This window comes from Anopheles nili, chromosome 3 (assembly GCF_943737925.1).
Source record: "Anopheles nili chromosome 3, idAnoNiliSN_F5_01, whole genome shotgun sequence".
NCBI classification, from domain to species: domain Eukaryota; kingdom Metazoa; phylum Arthropoda; class Insecta; order Diptera; family Culicidae; genus Anopheles; species Anopheles nili.
The window spans coordinates 37,963,445-37,991,326 of record NC_071292.1 but is presented as its reverse complement, the minus strand read 5'-3'; the positions used below and the strand labels follow the sequence as shown (position 1 = coordinate 37,991,326).

Below are 27,882 nucleotides of genomic sequence, written 5' to 3'. Positions count from 1 at the left end.
ACAAGGTGAGAGCTGAATTCCCTAGCTTGTTTGATCGGCCTTGGTGTGCGGCAGAAATGCTGCAAAAATGTAGCAATTAATAAAAACCTCGAACCGGTGCCGGTTTCGAGTAGCGAAAGCTCGACCACCCCAAGGTGGTCCCACTCAAGACTTCGCAGGCTGTCACACGACGTTAGACCTGAAATTCCACCGTTCCGAGCGATACCGGCTAATCAACCAGGGCGCAACATCGATCTCGTTAATGCCACACGATGCCAGCAGATAGTGGACGAACCAGCCATGAAGGGTGAGCGAGTAAGAGAGAATGCAATCGGAAACGAGCTCGTATCACTGCACCTAGAGTAATGCACAAACACTGCCAGCAGCGCCGGGAACAGGAACGACGCGAAAAAGTTCAAGTTCATTCATTTAAAGGCATTCGGTGCATTTATCACGTCGGCCCGGTCGATGTGAAATCGAAGCCACCCAGAGGCCTTTCACGGCATTCCCGATAGCGCAGCTCTCGACCAAACGTCCGGTGGCTTAGGCTCGACCCAGCAAACCATCGACACTAGCCTACTCGAGCCGGTTGTTCTTGGTTTTAAGTCGTTTTTTTATTATTTTTCCGCGGCATCGCTTCTTTCACTGAGCATCCGAGCTGTCATCTAAAATGGTCAACGAGCTCATCATAAACTGAGCGGTTGAACAGGGGGAAGGCTGGAAGCACGGTTGGCAATGCAATATCACTCCGGACCGAGGGACACTTTTCACGAGCTTTTTTCCTCTCGCCGGGGAATGCTTCCGGTGGCGGTTACAATGCAATGCCTACGTAGAGTACAGTGCAGCGATAAAATGCAAGTACACCATCGGTTGCAACTTTTCACTTTCGAGAAATGCATGAAATTAGGTGTCCGACCCAGTTCCTACTAAAATTTATTTTTGGCTCCGTGAACTGAGCCATTTCCCGAAAATTTTCCTTATCGTACAACACCCAAAAATCTGGTTCGAACTGTAGCTCGTTCAGTGGCCCAATGCAGCCATATAAGCTCACCCAGTAGGGATTGTAGGACGTTTGTCATAAACAATAAAGAATGGGTCCGACGATCGAGTGAAATGCTGCGACGTTGTGGACATGGCAGAGCAAAAGGAAACACGCACACACGCTCGATGAACAGCCCGCTCCGTTCGATTGGCTATCACGATCGGAGAAAACACGGGAGGACATAAAAATAAAGATCGAGTAAAGCGGTGCGTGATTGACTTGGCACGAGTGAGCCCGGTGCTCACTTCGGCACAATCGACACACTTAGCAGACGCTTTCTGTTTACGGAAATGGCGGCCAACCTTGGGGTTTTCCCTCCAGAAGTTTAATCGTGGTTCATCAAGCGATCGACGTTTGGTTCCTTACGAGCAATAGAACCAGGGTTTGAACAGTTTGGCTTTTTGTGTCACCTTAACTGGGTCGTCTTGCGACACACACACATACTCAACGCAAACCCACAATCGCCCCCCATTACCGGTCGTGGATCGATCGTGAACGCAAATCATTAAGCAAACCGTAAGTGCAACAGCCTTTAAGCCTGTTTACCATCACTGACCTTGCCCAAGCGATTTCTCAACAACCGTGCGAGCGGTTTCCAAACTCGGGCGGTTTTGTCACTGCCTAAGTGCTGCCATGGCTCTACCGCCCCCGGCCACGGCTCCACCGTCGTGTAAATATTTGAACCATTTCAATATTGTACGCGCTTAAGTGAAGACGCGACCCAGCAGTCAGCAGCGCTGTGTCACTCGAGGGCACTGCTGCTCTGGCTCAGACGAGCTGTTTAACGAGCGTCATTGACGGGTGATTAATTTTGACATATGTAAGCCCAAATCCCGCGGCTCAAAAGACGCAATGACGGGCCGCGTGTTGAAGTGGATCGCTCGATCCGGTGGTATAAAAGCGACAGCCCCAGCTGCAAGCGTTGATTCTGGCTTATGGCAGACTAAATCCTTCCCACGCCGGGTCCGGTCGATGGATAATTGGCACTGTTTTACTAATAAACGATCATGCTCGAAGGCTACTTAATAATCTCGTTCGCTGAATAATCTCGTTCCTGCAGCGTCTCAAATGAAGCCATCCATCTACCACGATTGAGCGCCGTGCCTGGCATATCGACGGTAGCACACGTCGGAACAAAAATGGAACGCCCTGGACAGGAATTTCTACCTCGTTTTTACCGTGGCCGAAGGACGCCGGTTTCAAGTATAGCTCCTGCCGGAGGAAGTTTTTATCGTCGATTAGTGAAAGCACGTAACCTCACTTTATTATGAAAACATACGCTCGCGAGGGGCCGACCGCCAGGTGGTGATGGTGTTTTTCCTTCGCTTCTCGGGTGGGTCTCTTCTTCTTTTTGGCCACTTTTTTCATGCAGTTTTACCCCAGCTGGGATTCATCCGAATCGAAGTGTCCCGTTTCTTGGCCGTAGACGGATTCCACAAGCCGAAGTATCTCCGGAGGGAAAACCAAACGATGCGACTCCTTGCCACGGTCAAGAACACCGACTCTGGAAAAAGACCAGCCTTTGGGGGGCACTGATTGAATGATTTGCCGTTTTTGGTTTTATCCCATTCCACAAACCCATTCCCGGACCTAGAGCTCGGGTTTTATGTCGGTGTTTATTGCAGCCCAACGGCTAGGGCGCTCTCAAATTTGACTCAACCATCAGCCGGACCCGGTGTCCTCCGGGCATCCCATTGCGGCGTGCCAATCGAAGCCTCGCAAAGGAATCGTCTTCGAATTGAATTTCCCGTTAGCCCCACCGGCACTGGGCCACGGGGGCCCTTTTTTATCTTTTCGATTAACCGCATCATAAGAATCTCGCCACCGGCGCGTTCCATCACGTACTGGCCACTACAGACGACGGCGTTAGACCCTGGTTACGCCGACGGGAGTTTGTGAATTCTGCCCGATCATTACGAGCGGCCAAGCTCGTATCCCGGCCAACTATCGTCACCACCACCACGGCCACGATGCTAATAAAGTGCCGTTTAGGATCGTGCCCCCAGCACAAGGCCTTTTGCCCCGAAAAATGCACAGCTGCGGCCGATTCGGTTAGAGAATTCTCAAATTATCGTCCATTTGACCGCTTGCCTTGATTTCCCGGCACTCGGGAGCAGCATTATTATCGATTCCGACGCTAGAATACCGAATGAAGCTAATCGCCAGCGTGGCCCTTTGCAATTTCCCTCCCACGAGGGTGTTGTGTCGGGGACATTTCGGTGCGATCCGATGACCGAATTGGGCTCAGGATGACGGTGGATATTTTAGAAGGTTGTTTGCGCAAGACAACACAAGACGACGCTGCTGCCGCGGGCATTTCGGCGCAGATGGCACACATACGCCGTGCTTAGTTCCTGTCCAGATAACGCGCTAGCTGACATCATCATTAGCCGGTCGCATTTCACACGAGACTGTCGTTGAAGTCGCGTTTGTTTGCACGGACTCTTTCGTTGCGGGTAGCTCACGTGGCCTGCTGTGGCTGGAAGGCAATCCTTACCACATGGTGTGCGTGACGTTTGCAATACGATCGGGTAAGCCGTCTGTTTGAATTATCCAAAGGCAAACAACGACTGAAAATGTGGTGTATACAGTTTTTACATCTGCTGTAAGAAACACCACTTTTTGCGCTTCCTTAACAAAAAGAACAAGCAAAAATAAACACATTACAACAATGGGGCGATCGAATCGCTCCCGAGTGTAATGGCACGCTTTTCTAACACACAAAAAAAGCTCGCTCTAAGACGGAAATGGCCACTTCCAGAATCCGCCAGCCTCGGATCTCTTGAAACGCGAAGCAACCACACTGTGCGTTGTTGCAATGAAAGATGGAAATTCATACTCGAGCCGCACGGACCCCACAGAAGCAATGGACGACCCCAACAATGCAGTCAATGAAGCACTGTGTCAGCGACACACTTCATCTGTATTACCATTTCCATAATGATCACTCCATGGCACCAGCAACATGCCGTCTCTTACCGTCATCGTGCTCATGGCAACAGGAGCATCATCAGCATAATAATAGTGCGAGACCCCGCACCGATAAGTTCGTATGAATTTATGACCGAATCCGAAACCGATCGATGGTTATGTTTTCGTTCGATAGCGATAATTGCCTAATTAGCATAACAAAACATCGATTCAGCAGCCAGGAGACACACGGGTCGCTAGGGTCAGACTCGGCGCGCAACGAAACATACTCCACGCGTGACTCCTCCACGGCCACGTTCTGTGGAGTTGCCTTCCCATTCTGCTTCGCTCGACTCCTTTCTCCTTTCGCGCGCGTGAGTAAATGGTTATGAACCATCCATACACTGCTGACGCTTGTTGATCATTGATTGCGTCGTGGGCGGTGGCGTAGGATTTCCGCCCGAGCTAATGATGCGTTACGTTTCTTTATTCCCAGCCCCGCTCGTGGCCCTTTTCGGAGTACTTCCTCCCGATTACGTGTGTCTTTTCGGAAAATGGGCGCGTTCGCACCCAACCGCTAGTCGATCAAACGGTAGTTAATGATGCTGGGCGGTTAACCTTTACTGTTATTAGTGTGGCCGCTTGCGGTGATAATCCAAATCACGGTCCGCAATCGCTCATCCAGCATTCAGCAGGGCGCTAGGTTCCCAAAATCATTATGGTCAATTTAAATATCGACGCTATCTCGGATCGCCGACTCTCCGAGCGGCTTTTTCCAGGGTGCAGAAGTTACTGCTGCTTCTTGTGCTTGTGCCAATGCTTGGTGATGGTGATGTATTGTAACATGAAGGCAGTATCCCACCAAAAAAAAAGCCACGAGCTTTATCAATTAGCAGCTCCACGAAAATGCTGATAATTTCGCGCCAAAAGGTAACCGCAACGACCGATAATCAATTTGTCTAACAGCACCCGTCGGAAACGGTCTGCAGCGCGCACTAGCGGTGATTTAAACTCAATCCCCAGCAGTGGCGTACCAGCACGCCACCGGCTTTTGCCGGAGCTGGAGCGACCGCTGAAGTGAAAAGCGAAATTTATCGGCTTCCATCCAACGAACCAGTTCGTTGCACATCGACCGCGAGAGCGCGCGTAGAGACAAATTGCGGCAGGATGCACACGAAAAAAAAACGCCAACCCATTCAACCGTGGCAGCGAGACGCACGACATTACATGGCAATCGTCAGGATGGTGCGCCTCGTCGCTGGGACTGCATTTGCAAATGCAATCCAATGCAGTGTGCATCGGCTGCAACCGGATTGGCTGCCACCCGGAACGATATGGGGGATTGCGTCCCGTTCGGTTTTTGCTGCTTCCATTGTGAATTTTGTGCCGGTGGCGCTCGAGGAAGCGTTCGAGGTAATGGTATGGAATAAATTTTATTTCCATCCCGGTGGGAAATTTGCTTCTCAAACATTCAAGCTTTATGGGCGTCTAACGCTGCATCGGGATGTGAATCTGCGCAATTCTCCGTAAATGAACCTGTTGAACGCCACCGCTACGCTGATCAAGCAGTAGTTTGACTTGATGGCTTGCAAATAGCGTGGTAATTGTTCAGGCTTATATTTAACAAAATTTTGCGTGCTACATAAAACTTGTCAACAATTTGAAAGTATGCTCAAACGATATCAAGTCCTAGCATAATTTAGACAAAATAAAAATGAAGCACATCAACCGCCATCAAACGGAGAGCTAAATTCGCTGCATTTCATTACCTACCACCGGGGCAGCATTCTACAGATCTAATTTGAAATTTATTTACTTTTCGTCGTCCTTCGACTGTGAAGAAAGGCGAGAACCGCGCCATGTAGGCTGTAAAAAGAAAGATGAACACCTCAACAGTTCCCGGTTGATAGGTGCACGTTTTGGGTGCCTTGCCTCGCTCCGGTTTGCTCCATTGCCGACGGACGTACGGACGCAATATCTAACACAATTTCCTTCGATCTCCTCCCGACCGAGATGCCTTTGGTAGACGTGCGTCAAAATAATAATAAAAAATAACGTCTTCCGCTTCGCAGCAGCATCGGATGCGATGAAAAGAAAGGTACCGATCGGAAGGGTTCTGGGTTCCGTGTCTGAGTTCCGGAGCCTTAGAGCGACGCCCAGGTGTGGCGTTACGAATCCAAACATGAACGTAAAATGGAGTTAATTGAGTGAAACATCAAAGAAAGAGCCAGCGAAGTAAGTTATGCAGACGATTGAGACGAGAGCTAAGCTGGTGTCCCATAGAAGCTGTTCGATACCGCTTTGTCATTCGAGCCCCAACGGGAAGTGAAACACACATTGGTGGCAAGTAGCGTACAGCGGTGGGATGGAGGAACAAACTCCGTCGCAAGAAATTCCGGAAGGAATTTGGTTCTCCGGGAATGTTCTTTGTCTCCGGTAAAGCTCGCTTGGCTGCCCACCTGCCATAAGACGACCAGCAGCTGTACACGTTTAAGTTGGCTTATCGTAAAGCATGCACATGCTTTGTGTCTGGAAAGTAACGGTGGAAATTTACCGAAGTCTTTGGGGCTTGCAACATCGTCCGGATCGCACTGCAAACAATATCGCTCACAGTAAGCTTTATCGCAAGTATTTATGGGTGGAAGAAATTAAAAATAAACCCACCCAGAACACGGAGGCTCGGTGGTTAGGGCAGGGTAAACGAAGCCCGGTTTGAGAGAAAAAAAAACACTACTTTTACATCTCTAAAGGCCCGAGGCATGATTAGCCTGTTCGGGCAGACCATAAAGATCTAAACATCCAAATATACCATAAACGTTTATGACCGAAAGCTGCACACCGGCGCACGGAGCACGATTCCAGGGATCTCATTTTCCCATCGCGTGGACGTCACGACGGCGTCGACGATTCTTTGGACGGGGAATACGATTCTTCGATCGCCCCGAGCTGGCTGCACGTTCTCACGGACGAGACCTATGACCGCACTTCTTGAGGGGCAAAATATTTTGTCATTCCCGTGCACCGGAAGCCTTGCGGGATGGCTTTTGGCCTCCCAAAAGGCGCATGAACAGGACGTGCCTGAGCCCGTCATAATTCTTCTGGACTTACCGATAATGGAGTGAACTCGGACGCTGAGCTGCGTGCGGACGACCAGCGAGTTTTTGCGGCTGTACGGAGAAGAAACGAGATGAAAATGAAAGAAAATTCATAAATACTACACTTCATTATGGATTGGTTCACCGGGTTGGATAAATGGGTAAGAAAACTTAGAAATGCGAACTCAAAGTTTAATCAAACCGCCTGCGCCCTAAAGCCCGTGACCGAAATGTGGCGACGTCTGCAAACATTGAGTTTATGCGCATAATTAGCACGAAAATCCGCGCAGCCTCGTAGCAGGAAGTAAAAAAAACACCATTCAAATTAGTTCTTCCATGATCTCAAAATCGTTATCCAATTAGTGAAGCGAGCAGTTTTTTAACACGTCATTCTCGCTCAACCATAGCAAAATTAATTTTCCAATCGCACACACAAGAAAAAAAAGTTACTTCGTGCAAGTGCATTGTCAACTCTTCACCGAACTGCGCTAGCGATATCTTACCAAAAATCTTGGGAAGATGACTTTGCTAAGGAGACACTTGCAAAAAGAAAAAAAACACTCAGCTTCAACACGCAGCAACACTTTATTGCCGCTTGCGTCGTTTGGATATTGCACCCACTGCTGCTACTCTGCATAAGCCGAACAAAGCAAGGACAAAGCATCTGACAAAAAAGAGTCCTCTTTTTCATTTGGAATCCTAGGTCACGTCGCTGGACACTCGCAGATGAAAGTGCACGGGTCCAACTTTGGCGACAACACAAAACGAAGTCGTTACAAACTATGGCCGGGATGCATGCACTTCCGGTTGAAGTTTTTCACCCATTCGCGAGCGACAAAGAAAAGCGACCCAACGAAGGAAAAAACTTGTCTAATGGAGAGGGGAGGCAGAGAGAGTTGAGCGCCGAACCATTTTTCGCCTCATTCTTGGGCGGGAAATTAATGCGTTGCAATTAGCTCGACTATTCCGGCCACGCCGGAAGTGGCGACAAGGATTCCGGTAAGACCAATTTAAATCCAGCGCGGTGGGCTTGGGCGGGGAAAAGAAAAAAAACTTTAACGGTTCCCACACAAACGACAGCTTACTTACTTCGAGTTGAGACCTTCGATATCTTCGGATTGCTCGGCCAGCGATGATTCCAGATCCAGGTACGCTCCATAGTCGCCGTCTTTGTACACTTGCAGGGCGGCATCGTCGAGCTGGAAGGCGAAGCGAACAAGAAGAAAAAAAGTTGAGTAATTAGAGATGCGTTGCGAGAAGACGCTGTCAAATATGATCATAATAATACCGTCACGCGAGAGATTGAAAGTATGAACTCGGATGTATGCAACCTGCGTGGCACAGGAATGCAACTGCACTTCTGGTAAGCTTGAAAATTGGTTTTAGCAATTTGTTTCAAAGAAAACTTGTGCAACTCCTACCGAAAAAGGGTGATTCGGTAGATTTTCATGACACATTTTCAACGGTGATGGGCGTTTTGTTTTTACTTGCCATCCGCCATTGGCTGGTACGTATCCAATTCCGCCTGAAATTATCCTCCGAGATGAGCGACCTGACCGCAGAGCGAAAAAAATGCACATACCGACAAAAAAAACGCGCTTCGCAAGGCGAATGAAAATGAAAATTTATTATTCGGTTTTATAGTCGGTGCTTTCGAGGTGCATCACTCGCCGGCGTAGTTTTCTTTTCTGCCTTTTTTGCCGTTGCTCATCAACGATGAAAAATTAATATTAGCTCTATCTGCACACGCGGTCACTGTGTAAACACATATACACCATTTGTGCACCAAGCAACAAAGTGCATCCAAAATGGGAAAATGTAATAACCGAAGCTTCCGAAACACGGCAACGCCGAAGAAAAATAAAACTTGCGCCCCGCGACCCAGGCTGGGCCAGCCTTCTTTTTTTTTGTTGTGCGGAACGCCACGGCCATAAATCGTCCCGCTGCAACTGGATCATTTCCGAATGGAACAGCGAGCGCACCGGTCAGCGCGTTATTCACGTCGCGAAGCCCTTCCAACGGATCGGTGCGTCTCTTTTCGACACTGTGCTATTTGCTGTCCCGTGCGTCGACCGCAGCGTGGCGAAATGGACATACAAGACGACGATATGGCGGGTTTGGCGGCTCCGCTTCGCAGGATGCAAGTGATAAAACAATTTATCACATTCTGACAGCGAGGAAAACACACACTTCTTTAGCCGTTTATAATTAATGTGATGCATAATCCGTGTCAGTTTTGATTGAAGAAAGCGCAAAAAAAAGAAGCACATCGAACCCGAATCTATGCCGTACACGGAAGAGTGCATTTTTGGTGTACCATTACGCTTGCGGTTGTTTGGCCATGGCTTGGGTGGGTTTTTCGCACGTAATGAACTTTTAAAAAGCAACACCGTAACACCGCATCGTGAGACAGTGACACATTTTTTTTATTACATTCAAGCTCCGTGCTCCGCGGGGGAATAAATTCATTCTATCACGCCATGCACCATTGAATCAGGGTGTTCTCAAAAAAAAAAAACCCAAAAAACGCTTGATAACAACGAGGTCTAGAGTGGGTATATGAGCACGCCGCGATATCGGGTCATTTCGCTTGAGCCAACTGCATTATCAACCGCACCGTGGATGACGTACGTGATCGATTGTGCATTGTGTGAGGCAAAAAGTGAGATAATGCCACAACGAATCATCTCGGCTCGGCTAACTGTGTGATCTCTGCTTCTAGACCTCCACATGTGGCGGGTGTTACGAATTAGTTACGTGTCTTCCGCGATCGTGTTGCTCTCCAGCTGGATTGCTTTTTGATCTATGTTCGCTTGTAACAGCTTGTAACCCGGCTGCGTGATAATTTCTCGCGTGCTCTCGCGTGAAGTCGGTAAACGTGGAAATTGAAGCGCGACGAGCGCCGCTTGAACCGGGTGAGCTTTCGATTTCATCCGAGGTGCCATTAATTATATGCAACCAACAACCCATGCCTGTACCCACCCCATTCGGCACGTTCTACGTCGCAAAGGGGAACCCGCAATTCCCCCTGGCGTACGGTGTGACTGAGCCATTATTATGATTTGCAGCAGACCCTCGACACCGCGAGTGCGCCAGCAGTTCAGCACTTGCATTGGAGCCCACCCCGATAGGTGGATCCCAAAAACTCCTTGGGGCTAGAAGTGCCGCCTGGGGGAGGTTCCATTTTGTGCTTTTTTTTCTTCACCAACATAGGCGCCCATTGGTGCGGTTTTCGAAGCGCGTAATGATGCGCGATGCTGTAAGAGATGAGCCGGATAGCTCGCTAGTTTCTAGTGAGCGGGCGTCCACGAACATCGTGATTCACACGCCATCTTCACGCGACGAATCGCCGGAAGAACGATCAACCAAGTGCTGGCACAACGATGGAGCAGTGTTGTAATGGATACAGCCGGAACGTGTCGCCAGCCGCAAGCTGTGAAACACGCATCTGGCACGAGCGAGTAAGTTTCTGCCAAGAGGTACAATGGTAGCTGTCAAAATACTTCTTTTTGGGTGGATGCTTCATTTGCATCTACTTGCAACAGATTCGTGTGCCAGATTGACCGCTGCTGGAAGGTAATCAATCAGATCAAGATTCAAGGACTAGTGGATAATATCAAAGCAAACACTTTATTTATACTATATTATAGCAATAGAACTTACTATCACATTATCACATTATCACATCTGCTGTACTTGCTATTCTTTACTCAATCCATAATAGGCCAATCGTATAATGTATAATCGGTGTTAAAGTCTCAAGAGCTGAATTTAAGCTGTTTGCTGAGTACTTAATTATTGATCTACTCACTTTCTCCACCTGATTCATCAATAATATTCGAACGTTTATGTGTATCCTGTATATTAAATACTGTTTTTATGCTATTGAAACTACAGTTATACATCAAGGGATTCCGCTCATTTGCTTTTTTATCCTTCAGTATAACAGTTTCTTTGATACTATCCGCAATACAGCAAAGTGTTCCGAGTTCCTGCACAAATAAGGTAGAACAAAACAAGCAGCGCGTGCATTGTGGTCAAAAAGTGACACCAATGCAGATTTACTTATTCAAAACACTTGTGAAATGCAAACATACTGCCCCTTTTCATGCGAAAACCGGTACGCAACCCATCCACATATTGTCAGTTAAGAAACGTCTCAAAACTTTCGACAGGACAAAGCAACGCGTGTTGCTACACGTCATGCACCGTGCGTGGTATCCGGTTTGGGGTGAAGATTGTAGACGATTTCGCTTTTGGTGACACAAAAGAAAAAAGAACGCAGGAACCGTCGCGCATGAAGACGTAAAAGCCTCCGTGACAGTGCAACCCCGCTGGTACACGAACGGCTAAATTGAAATCGTACTCACTTTCAATCGATCACCCCTAGTGCATGGTTCGCGGTTTGCTGATGGATGGCCGTTTTCTTCGTTTACGTAACCGGCAACCGCTCATTTGCATTTGCCAAATGCGTCGAGCACACGATGAAGGCACCTTCGACCGGGCGCCCTGTGCCGCATTTCCGTTGGCCGGAGGGTTGGCTTTTCCTTGCTCCCAGTGCCGTACGGTTGGATATCCGTTTCACTTTTGACGCCCTCGAAACCAGCCACCCATCCGGAAGGCCGAAAATAAATCTTACGCGCGAAACGATCAGCCAAGGGTGTCGCTGGCCGCGCTGGTAGCCAACCAATCGACCATTCGCAGCCCCGCTCGACCATTTACCATTCGATCCGGCTGGCTTCGAATGAATGAATCGAATGAGTTGAGAGTTGCAGGCGATGGCTTGCCTTGGACAGCGCGAATTCACTAAGCGCCATTTCCATCTCGCACCGAGATGTGATCGATGGAATCGTTCAACGAATGTAGGCCAAAGCAGCGCGATATTCCTGCGATAGAGAGTGTAACAATGGGACAGGAAAATGAGGTAACCGATGGGAGACGCCAGAACGGCTGGCTGATTGGTCGCCAGAGGGTGGTTCATTTGAATTTCAATGGGAAATAAAACGGACCCATCTTGATCGGGAGGGAGACCATCGCGAATGAAACGACAAAAGCGAGAATAGCCGCGTGCGTGAGTGGTGCCAAAAACCACAAAGTATCTCTAAAATTTTTGGAGATTTTCCAAGGATCGATGGAGATAGCTCTACGCTACCGTTTGTACGATGCGTTACGGCAATGAGCGCAATCCAATCTTTGTGCCGTCATCTAACGCAACGCCTAACCCTTAACCTTACAGGATGTGTGTTTCACAGGGTGCAGTTTTCCTTCACTTTTATGTGTCATTGTTGCGAAGCGCATAATGTAGAAAGTACGGAGAATCACAGAGTTTGTCTGTCGTTGAAATCTATTACCATCTATTGGGCCATTAAATACCAAGTCAATGTCAGTGCGATTGTAACAGGCACGCTATCTGACACTTTAATCTTGTCGCTAGACGCATAAAAATGTCCTGGACGTATTTAAAATTAATTTCAGTTTGTGGCTTTTTGACCTCATTTTGTATTGATTTGGAATGTGCAGATTGAGCAGGTTTTACGAGACATTCTTCTGATAATTCAAAAAAAATTAACGCACTCGTTAATTAACAAACTCGCCATTGCTTTACATCGAAAGAAGAGCGAACATTTTTCGAACACACTTCGTTCTCGGCTGGATGCGATTGTACATTTCCAACTAAACGCACCACAACTCACATCAAAAGCATCATGCTTTTCTGAGATAGGCGCGCTTGACGGCACGCATTTCCTGTGCCTTCAGCCGGATAAACACGCATTTATCCTTCGCAAGCATCGAGTGCAACCATTAACACCTAGAACTTCGCCACTTCTCCATCGGAAATAGCGGCTCGTTCGGTGCGTTACGCCACAGCTCACCCATCCAGACCAAAATTTAAAAAAAAAATAAAACTATCAGTATACACAATCCATTAGTGACAAAATTCGCGACAAATTTACCAATCATCAAGCAAGCGAACTCAGGACGGTTGTGATCGCGCCGTGTATCAACCTTTCGCCGTCGGAATCTTGCTCTTGGGTGGGCCGTGGTTTCAGAGGCGAAAGCAAGAAGCCACCACCCGGTCGACGGCTGGTCGCGCAATTTATTGTTATTGTTTTCGCAAATTAACGCCCGACACGCCACCGAAAACGAACGGAGGCTTCGTAATTTCGCCTGAGCCCATCGCAATCGCTGAGCCCGCGTCCAAGCAGCCGGAAGTCGAAACGCAACGTGTTTCCCTGGGCGGCCTGGACCCAGCCAGTTCGCCGACCGCAAAGAAACGTGACCCGTGATGCGAGTAGCGTGCCTGAAAAAAAGAAGCTTCGTACGTGAACGGGTAACTGAGGCCGACAATCGAACGGTTGTCTTTTGGCGAGCTTCTGCGGTATGCGTCTTGGGCGGATTTCGCTTTTTTCGCTCGCAACCACCGAGAAATCATTGAATTTTATGGTGGACGTGCGCGGGAAATGGGTCGAACCGTTTGCTACAAAATATCCAACATTATGGATGGGTGGATGTGTGTTTGATGTTATCTAACTGTACGAATTCAATTTGCGGAAGAGCCCACGGCTCGGCTAATGGAATGTAGGATAATTTCGCGAATGGTGCGCAAAAAAGTAAAGAAACGTTTCACCGCAAGGTTTATCGTTCTTTTAGTGGTGTGGAAGAAAGCACATGCTTCGCAAAGCATTCGGGTTGGTGGTCGGCTGTTCCAGCCTCCTTGAGATTCGCTTTCGATCGACCAGAAAACCACAGATCTAATTATATTTCCCGTGCGAGTGACGTTCCCTTGGACGTGCGGTACGATTACGCTGCTAATTGATAAGGCCTGTGAAATGTGAATAGGTACGTTGAGGAACTGAAGTCGAGGAGTGATTGCTACAGGCGTTTGGGTAGAGTCCACCACCAGGAACTACGATCGAAGGATCCTTTCGCTTACCCTTTGCGGAGCACCAAGATGCCTGAGAAGGGCTCCGAGTTGCGTTGCCAAAGGAACGGCACTGGCGAACGAAAACACCGGAGCTCGCGATGGAATCGGATACATCGAGAGGCTATTGAAGGGGTCACTATCCACGAGGTACTGAACCCGAACCGTGATTAGCTCGTCCGGCTCCATCCTGGCGTCGATGTGAGCAAGCTAACTGTTTTTCCGGATATTTTGAAACTTTTCCTATTCGATCGATAGTATTTTCCACTTGCCGCTCGAACGGGTACGTTCGTCGCAGCTACACAGCAAATAGATTTCCGCAGTTTTCACGTCACCAGAAACACACAGCAAAAAAATGCACGATCCCGCGACTGGGCGATTGTCGCGGTCACGCTGCACGTTTACTGCACAATCCGCACAATCCCGATGGCCGGCACAATCACCCCCACGGAACGGAACACACTGCGAACACACAATCACACCAAAGCCCAGGCACGTGCACGAAAAATGACGCACACACGCACGTGATACATGCAGGTGCACATTGTCCTGGCGAATGCTATGCGAACGCACACAGGACCAGTGGTTCCGATGCGCCAATTTTCCACTCCGCTAGCGTGTGCATTTCGACGAGCTGCAGGAAGTGATGCAGGAAAATCCGGTTCCCGCGACAACCTGCAAGAATACGCAACCTACTTTTTGAGGACAAGTGCGAACAAAATCAAACCCCGAAAAATGGTGACAATCCCTGCCTCGGGGACAACACGGCGAAATGGTCGAAACACTGACGGAGCTGTCAGTTAGATACGGATGTTAGTTGGCCGTGTGTTGGCTTTCGGAAACACGCTTTTGGAAACCTGCGACGGACGACTCGGTGTCTACTGCGTATTTGAGAATGCAGCGCAAATGCAGTTGCAATGCAGTTTCTGGCCGGTGGCCGCGAAAGTGGGCACAAAGCTCTAGTGCGCTCTACCGCGAGCCGCGGCAGGAAAAAAATCAGCTCAAACCCGGGATTGAAAGAATTGACGTGCGATTTTCCCTTCACTTCCGGTCGGATGCTACCGGATAGTGGTGGTGAATTCTTCCGTTGCATGCTGCTGCGATGGGAAATGCACGCGTCTGCGTATCCATTTGTGCCGCATTTCCATCGCGGTCAGTCGCCGGTTGCAACAGCTGCCGCCGGAGGCGATAATTGATCGGGTTTCAGGTTTTAGCGACGCGTTGGCTCTGGCGGCTCTTGACTTCTTCTAATCGCAAAGCGCTTGAGCGTTTCGCTTGCGAGCTGTCTCCATTTCCGAGAGCTGCCTGTTTTGATATCAAGCACAAAGCAATAAATTATTGCCATTGCAAACAAACGCATGGAAAGCCATGTAAATGGCAATTTCACTCGCACGCTCATTTTTTCCATCTCGTTCTGCGCAATCGTCGAGCTAAGCTGTCCTTCTCGTTTCGCCGCTCCTTGGCGAAGTAGCGACAGGTACTTTCGACGCCTTTCTCTTCCTCATTCTCTTCACTTGTAGCATCGATTTTGTGCGGAGCGGTTGAACGTAAACTACGTGTAAACGACGCTTAGTAAATGACTAAATTCATTCAGATTACACGCGCTAGCAATGGCCCATCGAAATGCACATTATCTGCACCAGTTATCTAAATTGGTCTCACGTTCCATAATACCTTCATCTCTTTCTCTTTCGCATCTAGCTTGTTTGTCAATCTGTTGGCTACAAAACTAACATTGAAATGATAATGCAAATTATGATGAGGGTTGGCATTTGGTAGAAAATGGCCAGCATGACCAGGCATTCAGCTCTGAGCTCCAAATCAATGCCATCCAAATTCTCGAAAGCTACCAATCGGGGATTCTCATCCAGCGGCTAATGAAACATGTTTGGTTTAGCAGCAATGTATTGGCTACCCCTTATTTCCGCTCGGCATAATTTGCATAGTGCGTACAGCGCGGTGTGGAACACTCGCTTCTTTCGCTTCACAATTCGAGCCATTTTCCCAATCCCACGCGTGTGCGTGCGTGTGTGAGAAAAAATTGTGTTGAATTTACTGCAATTTGCGCGCGAGCTTACGAGGATCGAAGAAGAAAATATTGCAGGAGGAAAAAACGCCCTGCCGCCCGTGGAAATGCTACAAATTCAACCATATTCATCTATTCAACTATTGAGTTATAATGATTGCTAATTTCTCCACGCTTCAACGATGCTGCCGCTCCTGCTCGGTGCCGTGCCGTGGTAGGTTGTGGAATTTTCTTTGCGTCTCCGATTTCTTCCGAACACACAATGCGCTAAATGCACCGAAGAAAACGCCCTGAATCGAAGGCAATCCATAGCGTGAGCCAACAATGAGCAGTACAATCAGCCGCAGCAAAATACGCGCATTGCGGGAAACGTGTAGAAGCGAAACCCCGGTACAAAAGGAAGCAATCCAAATTCGAGCCATCCGGTTTTGGGTATGCACATGGTTTGGGGTGGAAGCAAATGGGAAGAAGTGAAGCTGATAAAATGGCGCAACCCAATCGCTCGTCGTGCGATGGTGCGGTTACACGGAAGTGTACCCAGTTAGATGGAGGAAACCCATTTTATCTTGTTCCTCGGTTGAATCACGGGAGAAGGCACGGTTGCTGTCAGACGTACTCGTTACAAAATAGCTCTATTCTCGCCGAGCGATACGCTTTTGAAGATTTTCGATATTCAATTGCTCCAAGGAAGTAGGTAAAATAAACCCGACCGAGTGCTGGAAAAACCTGATACGGTTTTCAATTATTCGATCGTATCAACACAGCTTCATGCAAGATCAGACGAGTGCGCTCGTTGGTGATGCTCGTTCAATCTCATAAATCGCTTAATCAAACATGCTTTTTTGTTTCAAGATTAAATTTTCCATCATCGCATGATAAATGCAAAAAACAAACCCCACACTTCAGCACGCGTGCAGGCGTGCAATCTTGTGTTAAACCCACAAAGAAACACCCGCCTCAAGACGATTAGTCGAGCCGGCCTAGCAGAAGGTCATTCGGAAGGTCTTCAAACAAACCAAAAAAAAGGCGAGAAAGTTAAATCGATCCAGCTTGTTTGGTCTTCACCGGTTCAGAAGAATCCCAATGGGATGCTTTCACTTTCGGACGAACGGTTGCAAAATCCGTGCGCGTTTGCACTCACGCCACCGAAGCCTTTTGCTGCAACCACTGGATGAGTAAATGCACCCTCTGAACTGTAGCATGAAGACGGGCATTGAAATTCGCACGGGTTCACGGCGAAGGCTTCCATCCGGTTCCCGGGAGTCTCGAGCAGGCGACGCCGTTGGAGCTATATTTCCTGAGCAAACATTCGCCTTGCTCACCAGGCAGCGTCCGGATCGGTCATACATGCGAACCAACACCATTGTCTGTGAGAAAATGAGCAAGTGCTACCGGCTGATGTGTCTTCAGGAAACCGTTTGCCCTCTGCCAACCGAGAGATTCATCGGGCAAAATGTTTCTAAGCATAGTTCGATGTTCACGCTCATGATCTCGAGTGGCAGGGGTGAATAAATGACACAACACACGGAAAGCGATCGACGGTGGGAAAAAACGAGCAAATTAATTCATGCACGATATCCGGCTGCATCAATACCAACGCAATGGAGTGATCCAAAATTTGGCACACACAACACAAAATAAACGAACGCCCCTCACCTCACCCGACACATCGTTTGAATCGATGTTGTAATTACTGCTTTTGCGCAATTTCAACAACAATTTGGTCAATTTTCATCCATCACAAATCATTATCGCGATTTCGGTATGATAACCAAAAACCCCGGGGCAGTGTGATGAAGAAATCTCGCAGCCTAATTAAACCCGCTTATGAATGCGCGTTAGGAGTTTCGGTTGCCGTGCACCAAAAGCCCAAAATGTAGATCAATTGACATGCGCTACGGCCATCCACATAACGCATATAACACGAAGAACCGATTGCATGATAGAAAAACCCCCAAAAATCAAGCCATCCCCAAACGGCACTGTGCAAACAAGGGCTTTGGCGTAAGTTTGTACCTCCGAACAGTGCCATTCGTTAACGTTAGCCGCTGACATCGGTGAAGGTCACAGACAATCCGTCCACAAATGACAGGACTAATCTTGTAAAGAGGTTTCATCCTCGGGATTAACGAGGATTAGGAGCAGTACGTTGCACAACGCCTTTCAAAGCACCTAATTAATGAGCTGCGAGCATTTTTCTCCCTCTGAAAAGGATCACGCGTGCGGCACGTTGAGCGAAGTTTCGCCCATGAAGCCTATTTTTACCATTACGATTAGATGCTCAGGACGCATGTATACGAGTTCGTTGGTTGTCAAAAAGATAATTTGGAATTTTAAACAGAAACAAAAAAACCAAAGAGCTAGACGGATCCGCTAAGCGCTCATTTTCAGTGGGGCAGATTAAACCACCTCACGTTTTTTACTGCGTGCTCCGATTATCCGTTTTGTTGTTTCCCTTTTTCGTGTTTATTTTTAAATTGCAATTAGAAACACATTGCCACGGTACATTCGCTTCTCGTCACTCTCGCTACCAACGATCGGGTTTCGCTCTGTAACTATGTCCGCTTTCCAAGGTCCGATTTTCACCACACAGTACACCACCTCGGGACAGATTTGCCTGTGTTCGTTCAATCATTTTTCCCGTTCGATCCCGGATCGCTCCGTGGGCTCGATTACATCCTATAAACGTCAGCAAATCGTCGATAATGCAGACGCAAGAGGGCAGGCACCCATACACATGCCAGTAACACGATACGCGTCGTCAAAACGCTCCAATGCAATCCTCAACGTGTCCTTTACCCCCTTGTTACGGAGGTACCTGAGCCAGCAGTACTACTACTCCTGCGATAACTACGTACACTAGTTACAAAAACCTATTCTTCGCGTCTAGGCCGCTATTTGGAGCTTGATTGCTACTAATGTGAATAGAGTCGTTCTGCGGGAACATTTCCCAAGAATATCGCACGGCAAAAGCTTGCTAGCACACAACGATAGCGGGTGTCTAGGTTGTTTATCACCAGGCGGAGCGTTAACATGTTTGCTGGATCATCAACTGACCGGGGGCAACATAATGATGATCGGTTTTCCACGGTAGATGTGTCAACATGTGTGACATAATTGATGTAGCGTCCGGTATGTTGAGAAAGTTGCTGTTATCGTAATTATTTTACCCGCGCTTAACATATATATTACTTTTTGCAGACGCGAATTGATCTTTTATTTGTACGATAAAAAACCCTGCACATCCTGAGCGTCAAAACTGTCCGTGGTTTGCTTTTGAAATTGATCATTCGTGTTTGTGCGAATCGAACAAAAATATAAATTATAATGCGATTGAAATTGCGACTCAATATGCACGGTTTCGCTCCATCGATCCAACATTTTAATGAGCACGCAAACACACGTCAACGCAATAAAGTTCAATTAGTATGCAAATAGTTGGGCACTGGCAGCGCCCTACCGGTCCCAATCGATGCTAATTTTCCTGCCATACTAAACGAGGTTGCTTCCTACGTATGCCTCGGATTAGCTCAAACAGCCTTGGCCAGGGAAAGAGCGAATTACTGAAGCAATGCGTTCACTTTGCGTTACATCATCGTAGGGAAAACCGTCGAAGTACGTTACCGTAAAGCATATCAGTTTATAAGAACAACTCGCTGCTAGAGAATGCTCCAGCGGCTTTTGTTGCACTTACTGAAACTATCATCGTTAAAGGAGGAGGGTAAAAGCGCACCAAAAACCGCAAATAGGGACCAACCCGATCAGGAAGGCAACGATGCGCTGCAGCCAAACCATGGAAGTTGATACACACCCCCTTGGCTCGCTCAGGGGCTTGGGAAAATCAGGCGCCTTGAAACGAAACCTCACGGACGAACCGAAAGCCGCAAGAGTTCGTACCGCGCAAGAATATGGCTCTTAAATTGCGCAGAAAATATGAATACACCGATCGATGATACGGCACCAGTGAAGGCCACGACACGCACACGAGGTGTAGAATGCGTCGGGATCGTACCGTTGCGTAATCGATATGTTTATGTTGATCAGATGACAAACAAGTTCCTCCAAACGGACCCATACGAACGTCGTGCTTCCGAACTACTTGCAGCATTGTGTTGCGGGTACAATATGCAATGTTAGCTGTTCATTTTGCAATTTTTGCAAAGCGTTGTTGCTCTATTTTATTTACCAACGAGCCTAAATTTATACTTCTGTCGAACACGACGCAAATTTTGTATCAATCTGCACGTATAATATTAACTCATCGAAATTAACCATGTTCCCACGATGGCTACGATGCCTCTGCGCTGGCACGAGCAGATAACGTGGTCTCCCACGCAATAGATGAAAACCAGAGCTCAATTTAAACTCCCAAACAAACTTCTGATTTATCGAGTGCTCCTTTCCGCCTGTCGCTTCAATCCCGCTAAAAATATGCATAATCTGGCTCGGAAAGTTTTCCAGCACTACGCTTCGTTTTCCCAGCCACCACGTCGCCGAATCGCGTCGGTCGCGGGCAGGGCCGGCACGGCGAAGCGAATTTTCAGTTCAATTTCAACACTCACTCCGCGCCGGCACTCTACCAGCTCCCCCTCACATTCGACGATCAATTATCGCTTTCTGGTCACGTTTTGGAACGACGCCAGACGCCGCAACATTTTGACGCAATACACGGCCGTCCATACGGCCACGGGCGCAGTGTACGTATGCATCCGAGCCGAATTCTGGTGGTTTACCTTTTCTATTTCCTTGCTCTCACGGCGCTCCCTGCTATGTCCTCGACTATTGAGACATAATGGTTTTCACCACCGGCGCTAACCGACCGCTACCGACGGGGTTAATACCCGGTGGCCTCGACGCTTTGCATAATTATAAATTTGGAGCTCTGCTAGTGCATGGTCGTGGTACTGTGAAGAGCACAGCTTCAGTAACAAGTCAAACTCACTAAAAACAAACTCAAGTTTGATTGAAGTACCACGAGACTGTTAAAGGTTTTATCGTGCTAACCACAGGTAAACAGTTTACCAACAAAAAGGATGTAAACTAGCATTCATTTCGTTGACTTGGCCATAACATTCACAGCCAAAGCTTGTGTATCTGAACTTACCAATATTATGCTCTGATAAACCATTTCAATAAGAACTCATTTGGCAAAGTGATTCTCTCTGTCCTGAATGAAAGTGATTCAGGAACGTATCCAAGCATTATTTAGAGTACCGTAAGATAGAATTTTTTCTACCCCACCGAACATCACAGGACTTACTCTGGTGCCCTTAGTATTCTGCCATCATAGAACAGACAGACTCGACCGCCCACTCGTCAGTGAATCGTAGCTATCAACTAGGATTTTGCGGGTGGATGAAACTTTCCAAAGAGCTGTCCCCATTTGAACATGATAAGGCACTCAACCGAACAGCCCGCTCTCACACACGATATACAACAAAGCGTACATAGCCGATCCAGCTTTAAGCTCTTCTATTTTATCGAATCATGCCGTAGAGAAAAGCAATCCTGCTACAGTTGCTTTTAATGGTAGTGAATTTTTGAGAAATGATAAATACAATTTCAATATTCATTAGATGAAAAATAAAATTTTGTTTTAAGCAAACTTAGTTTTTGCGAAAAATACCACTTTATAATGTGTTGTTTTTAGCCTCTTAGAATAGCTTCCGATTGGACAAGGTGAGGTTTTTCTACCGTCAAAGGATGGCATATTCCCCAGGAGAAAGTTTGCTGCATGCACAAGACTCAACCTCCAACTTTAAGGTCGTAGGCACGTGTTGAATGATTCGCTAGATTTCTACAGTGTAAATGGGTGCAGCTCGTAATAACAAAACACAGCAGCTATATTTGAATCTGATGCCCTTAATCTACAGACGAAGCGCGCGCGTGTGGAACCACGAGTTCACCGAGCGGCGTGGTTCAATTTTTCGCGGTGAAATCGAAAATGATTCATCCCATCTCCGATCGAACGACTTGCCCGCTGCCATCGGCGGCCTTCAAAGCTGAGCTAAAAATCTTAATTCACCTCGGATCAGCCACGATCGAGTGAAAAACAACCAGATAGAGAAAAGGCCGAGACGGACCATAGTTTTTTCGTCTCCTTCCTATGGCAAGAGCAAGAGCACGAGAGTGCAAGAGTGCAACAAGACGCAGACGATCGGCGGCGTTTGTCGGCCCTATGGGTCGGTTTAAAATTCTTAAGATTCCCTTTTCTAACCTCTTAACACCTCGCAGCAGCTGAGTGAGATTCTTGACCGCGGCCCTACGGCCAGATCGGAAGGATTCCGACCGGGCGTCTTCCCACCGGCACCGGCGAGTGACGCATCACGGTGACTGAATCACTCATTATCTATCCGCTAGATTGTTCTACCTATCCACCTGCCGTGACGGGGTAAGAACCGTGCTCCCGAAAGGACTCCCAAGGGGCATAAAAAGCAGCTTGAAGCATGTGAAGGTAGAAGAAAAAGACCCACACCGATGGCAGGATTCCGACCTTTTCCGTTCACCTTTTCTCGCGTTCTTTCGTTCGTTCGTTTATGGCATGTCTTTCGTTCTGGCGTTCGCCGGGCCAGAACCAGCCCATCCGGATCCGCCATGGTCGTTCGCGGCGCTATGGGAAATGGGAAGCATTCCGCTACGACAATCGGCGCATCGGTGGCATAGAACAAGGAACCAAAGGAAGGAAGCTGGTCCGGGCTCAATCTGGAAAGCAAACAAAGAGTCCCAATCCCCACAGGGGTCGGGATCGGATCGCTGATCATAGTGATGGGAAAATTGCTCGTTCCTTTTCACCTCGATCTGGTGGAATGAGTCGCGGAGATGGGTTCAAATTAAATATAATCATTAGTTCCACCGTCGAAACATCCTACACTTTTTGTTCCATCACGTAACGGATGGAACGTCGCTACGTTCGCGTTCTCAGCGTATGCGTGCTTTGGTGAAAATTAAACATAACTCACCAACAAAAACACAAGCCTACGCATTCGTTGGCGAGGCATTCCTAACAGAAATGATATCACGTCGAAATGATGCGTAAGAGTCATCATGTCAACAAATGCCTCTCAAATCCCTAAATGTCCATTATATCCCCCCTCGATTTACCCGTTCAATTGCTCCACGCGAGCGACATCGCGAGGTAATGATGTTTAAAAATCAATTATGGATGCTACGACCATTTTCAGCTGCTCCACCGTTTTGTCAACTGGCAGCAAACGTAGGGCTAGCAAAAACAAAAATTGCACGAAACAATGCCATACACCGTCACCTGGTGCTGGGCAACAATTCGGCAGCTTGATACGATCTTTGAATAGCCATTAATGAAACCCCATGCGCAAATAGCCATGCCAAAGCGGCCGCGCACAGGAGAAATGAACGCTGAAAAAAACACGAATTGAATCGACAAATGGGCAGCAAAACAAAGCCACCATTTCCTCGGCATTAGCGCCGCACACTCGATGGTGTTTCGGAGAAAGTTGGCTCCTCCGGCGCCGGCTCGTTAATTACTCGCCCGGTAATAACAATTATCCGCGAAACCGTAAAGAGACAACTCGCAAACAGAATCGCCCCCGTACCCAGCGGACTGTAAAATAGCCACCGCGAGTGAAAAACGAAACAAAAACATATCATCGGCGCGTCCAAACGCGTGAACAAAATCCGCCTAAAAATTGAAACCACCTATCCGGTGACGAACCGAAAAGTGAAAAATGTTTCACTCAGGCACCTTCGACGGTGTGCCATGATGCACGTTGACGAGTAATCGATGAAGAGGATCAGGGTGCTCCTTAAGGAGCTGTTCCGGGATCGATTCGATGGATCAGAGCCAGCTCCCGTTGTCCCGCGCGGGCTCCTTAATTTCACACAATTGTGTGCCACGTCTCGGAACGGGCACAGGAACCGTGACGGAGAACGCACGTCACAGTTGCGATTGAGCCTAGGTGCAGCCCTTTCGCGACGAACCGGAACGGGAACGGGCGTTTCCCAGGGCTTCCCAAGAGCTCGGTGGAAAAAGTCCTGTGCCCTTCACGCTTCCCTAGGCTCAGGCGACCGGTGAATGAGGGCCCGGTATGTGATGGGCTGGAATTTACAGCTTGTAATTGAATTTAAATCGCCACCAGGGCGAGAAGAAGTGGATTGTGAATTGCTTGTACAACACGCGCACTGTTGACCGCGAACTCGAGCTATCACAAACGCCAGTTACAAGCATTGCCCTGAGGGACTCGAAGCAAAACAGCGAAGCCCGATTGGGCGACAAACTGAACAAAGTTATTATCCTCCGAAACTGCCATGCGGACATTAGAGGTTGTGCCATCATCAGCACTTGCTTTTTTACTGTTTCCTTTCGTGATTTTGCTGTGGCGTCCCACAATATTTATGACCTACGCTAGTCTAGAGGGCTTTCATTTTCCCTATCCTCTGTGGACAATTCCACGATTTTCGTGTGTATGTGTTTGGCCTTTTGCATGATTCTGGTAAGCTTGGGCAATTATTTGCAACATAACATCCAAAATCAGGGCAGTGACAATCATTTGATAATAGTTTGTTCAATTAAATTGAAACTTTCCTGATTTGCACGAGGAAATTAATTGAAATATGTGTGATTCTGATAACGTGATCTGTGTAAACGGTTTAGGCAGACGAACAGTGCCCCTTGGATACCTTCGGGGAAGCATAAAACCGATATTTTACTGTTCTTGTACCATCGCAAGCCAGCTCGATGACATTCTCAAAGGGCGATCCCTTCGTTGACCTCCAAGAGAGCCTGACTTCAAGCCCGAGATCGAGTTGATAGCAACGAGACGTAGCGTTACTTAGCCCATAAGCAACTCTATAAGTTCCACTTTTGACTCACAGTCCGATGCCATCAGTCAGATCATGGACAAACGTCTGCTCGCCTTCTGGCTGGACGTTGCATTTCAATACCGCGCTTGTTAGCCGGGCTGAATGCGCGATTCCCCGAATTCAAGCGTCAGAGCCACGACGAGGCATAAAATTATGCAAACGAATTCCCACGAAGATGGAGGCATAAAACAGACGAACGAACTGACTCAAATAGTGATGTTGACGACAACGAGCAAGTTTAAAAAATGATGAACGAGCCAAGCAAGCCACCGATAGGGGAATTTAAACTACACTTAGTTTACGATCGAAATGGGTGGATGCCTTTTTTTTCGTCTCCTTTATTCGACTATTTTGCTCCTCGTGTTTTAAAGGACGTACCCAGGAATGTAGTGAGGATTGGTTCGAGAGGCGAAACATTAGCAATTCAAAACTTCTCCAAGCATGACCATAAATTCCTAATTCTTTTCACTGCACTCTCTCACGGTGCGAACCGATTGCCACCACTCAGGCACCGGACGAAGGGGTTTGCAATAACCGACTTCCGCTCTGAGATAGAGAGAGCGGGAGTTGCCCACACCAGAACGATAGGTGGTGTTCTCGCAGAAGTAGCCACTCGAGCGGAAGCTACCTTCGATCTAATGCATCCGCCAGGTTCAAACACGGCCAGGTTCCGTCGAAGGTCAAGATTGTTACCCAGAGATCGATCGATAGCTTCCTCCCTCGGCAGCAACGCCTTGTCGGAGCTGCAGACTGTTCGATTGCATTAATATAGCATTAACCGAAGGTGCCCATTATCGGGAGAGGATAATTTTGACGAGCAATTTAGCGTTTTTTTTCACTCTCTTTTCCTTTGCACTACTTCACGCGGGGGCACTTTTGTTTAACCTGTTGCGATCGATTCTAATGCTCTAATCAGCTTTAATTGTTCATCCTGCACTAAATCCCTTTCACCTTCCGCTCGGAAAGGAAGCATTGTTTGGATTACATCCCAGCCTCTTCCGGTATTCAGCACCTTGTAATCAAATAGCCGCATTTTGCTGCTCCATTAACTCCTGGTTCGAAGCTTCATCAGTTGAAGCTATTACTTATTGTGTACAACTGACCTCGATCGTTACGATCTAGTTCTGTGTGGTCCATTTTTGGAGCATGCATCACATACAGAAATCTTTACGAAACTTGTGCTAACGAGAAACGAAACGTAAAATAGCATTTTTTAAATGCAATAAAATTTAAAACAAAATTTTTAGATCACGAATATTAGGTTTCTTCGCAACATTAAATCTATACTTGATTCTCTCATGAATCAGAACCACTCACACTTCCAGCGTTAGCGAAACTTTTGTCAAGGTGTATGGCATTGAGCGAACATTCTCTACGATCGTACGATCGCGTGGCCGAGGCTGTGTAACCTACCCTGTAATTGATCCTAACTGCAACTGGTGGCAATTATAGCGACCCCAACGCACGAGCAGCCTATGAGCAAACTTTGGTAATTTTACAAACTTATTCCATTACAGTGGGCTGGAATGGCGTTACATCTCGCCTTCGTCCAGCATTGATTATGGATATTATTTCAAAAAAAAAAGAGAAGTAATGACGGGCCCCCATTTAAAAGCCCTCATCGCGAGCAATGTTTCCTGTTGCGATTGGCGAAACATAATAAAGTTCGTGTTTAATTTCGTGGCAATTACGTTTGGCCGCGGCAGCCCCCAGTAAAGTAAAGCAGGGGGAAAACCCCATCCAGCACTGCACTTTAATCATTTTTTTTCTTCTTATACATTTTCTTCTGCTGTTCGCAGGCGATTCGCCACCGCGCTTGAGCTGGGGCGAATGCGATGTGCTGAAATTCGGCTGTGTTTTCGTGCTAATGACACACGCGCGAAAATACAACGCAGCAATTTCGTTGTTACAGATACGACGCGGGAAAGTGCGAGACGGCATGAATCTGCCATTGCACTCCGTTCACTGCTTCGGCACGATCCCGTTTACCATTTTCCTCCGCAGGTATCAGTTTTCATCGATCCACTAGAGGCGGGCGCTCGGAAGGGGCCACATTGCTCTACTGTACGGTTTTCTGCTCGATTGCATCGGCAAATCGAGCATTGGATGTTTCCATTCCAACACCTGATCATTCATTATTGGCTCGCCCGACGACGAATCGCTCAATTTTCGGGTCGAACGAAATTATTTTCCAACATCGCCCAGACGACAACATGGTCCCTTTCGCTTGGCGACGTGTTCGCTTATGAATATTTCATCTCACTGTCTCGAGCCCGTCGATCGAGTCGGTCGACCATCCATATAACCATCCATTTTAGGGGGACCTTTTCAAGCCACTCTCAGGTGCTCCCGATGGACATCGGCTTCCCCCTTTTTGGCAAACAAAACACCGACCATACACCGCTCGAGACGGTTTCTACCAAACCGGGCCCGAAGGGTAAAACAGTTCAACCAACACATCATTCGAATTCTTCTACTCGATTGCCCAAAAGGCTCCCATTACGGAGCCGTGTCTGCAGGACACACGACGAATCGATGCCCAACTGTTACACATTGTTTGCGACAACTGGCGGCGATGCTGCACACCCAGAAAAAAAACCTCATCCTAAATCCCGAACTGGTTTATGCTGCCAATCTTGCGCGTTGTCTTTGTCCTCATGCTGCGACCCCTCACGGTTCGGTAGCCCTCGGTTTGCCCAGTCGACCTAAACCTGTTCGAGCGTTCATCGTTTATTTTATTCTTTCTCTCGGTCTCTACTGCCCGGTGCGAGGGATTGCGAGATGCACACAAAAAATATACGGCAGTCCGTTCCGCAGAGCCGACGATGCTGCCCCGATCAAAACGGCTGGATGTCGATGCGAACTGGCAAACCTTATGTATTTGCGCACGTTCGGGATGCAGCGCGTTCCAAGAGCTGGAGCCGCTTTTTTATATCGAAACTCGCGTGATGATTTCGGAAACCTGTTTGCTTCCAGGAGCGAGGTACATGAGCGATTCGACCATTGGAAGGGGCCGTATACAAATTGGTGTACGAAAATTCTTATCAATGAACTGCTCGAACGGCTGCCC

General features: G+C 47.9%; 1 protein-coding gene across 1 annotated transcript in view; it reads right to left on the bottom strand.

The window, feature by feature from the left end:
- Positions 1-6,675: 6,675 nt before the first annotated feature.
- Positions 6,676-27,882, bottom strand: part of LOC128724193 (serine-rich adhesin for platelets-like) — a 35,506-nt gene continuing 14,299 nt past the window's right edge. Inside the window, exons 4-6 of the mRNA XM_053817959.1 lie at positions 8,116-8,225; positions 7,040-7,098; positions 6,676-6,722 (exon numbers count right to left, since the gene is read on the bottom strand). Coding sequence (XP_053673934.1) covers positions 6,676-6,722; positions 7,040-7,098; positions 8,116-8,225 — 216 coding nt within the window. The remainder of the gene's footprint in view (positions 6,723-7,039; positions 7,099-8,115; positions 8,226-27,882) is intronic.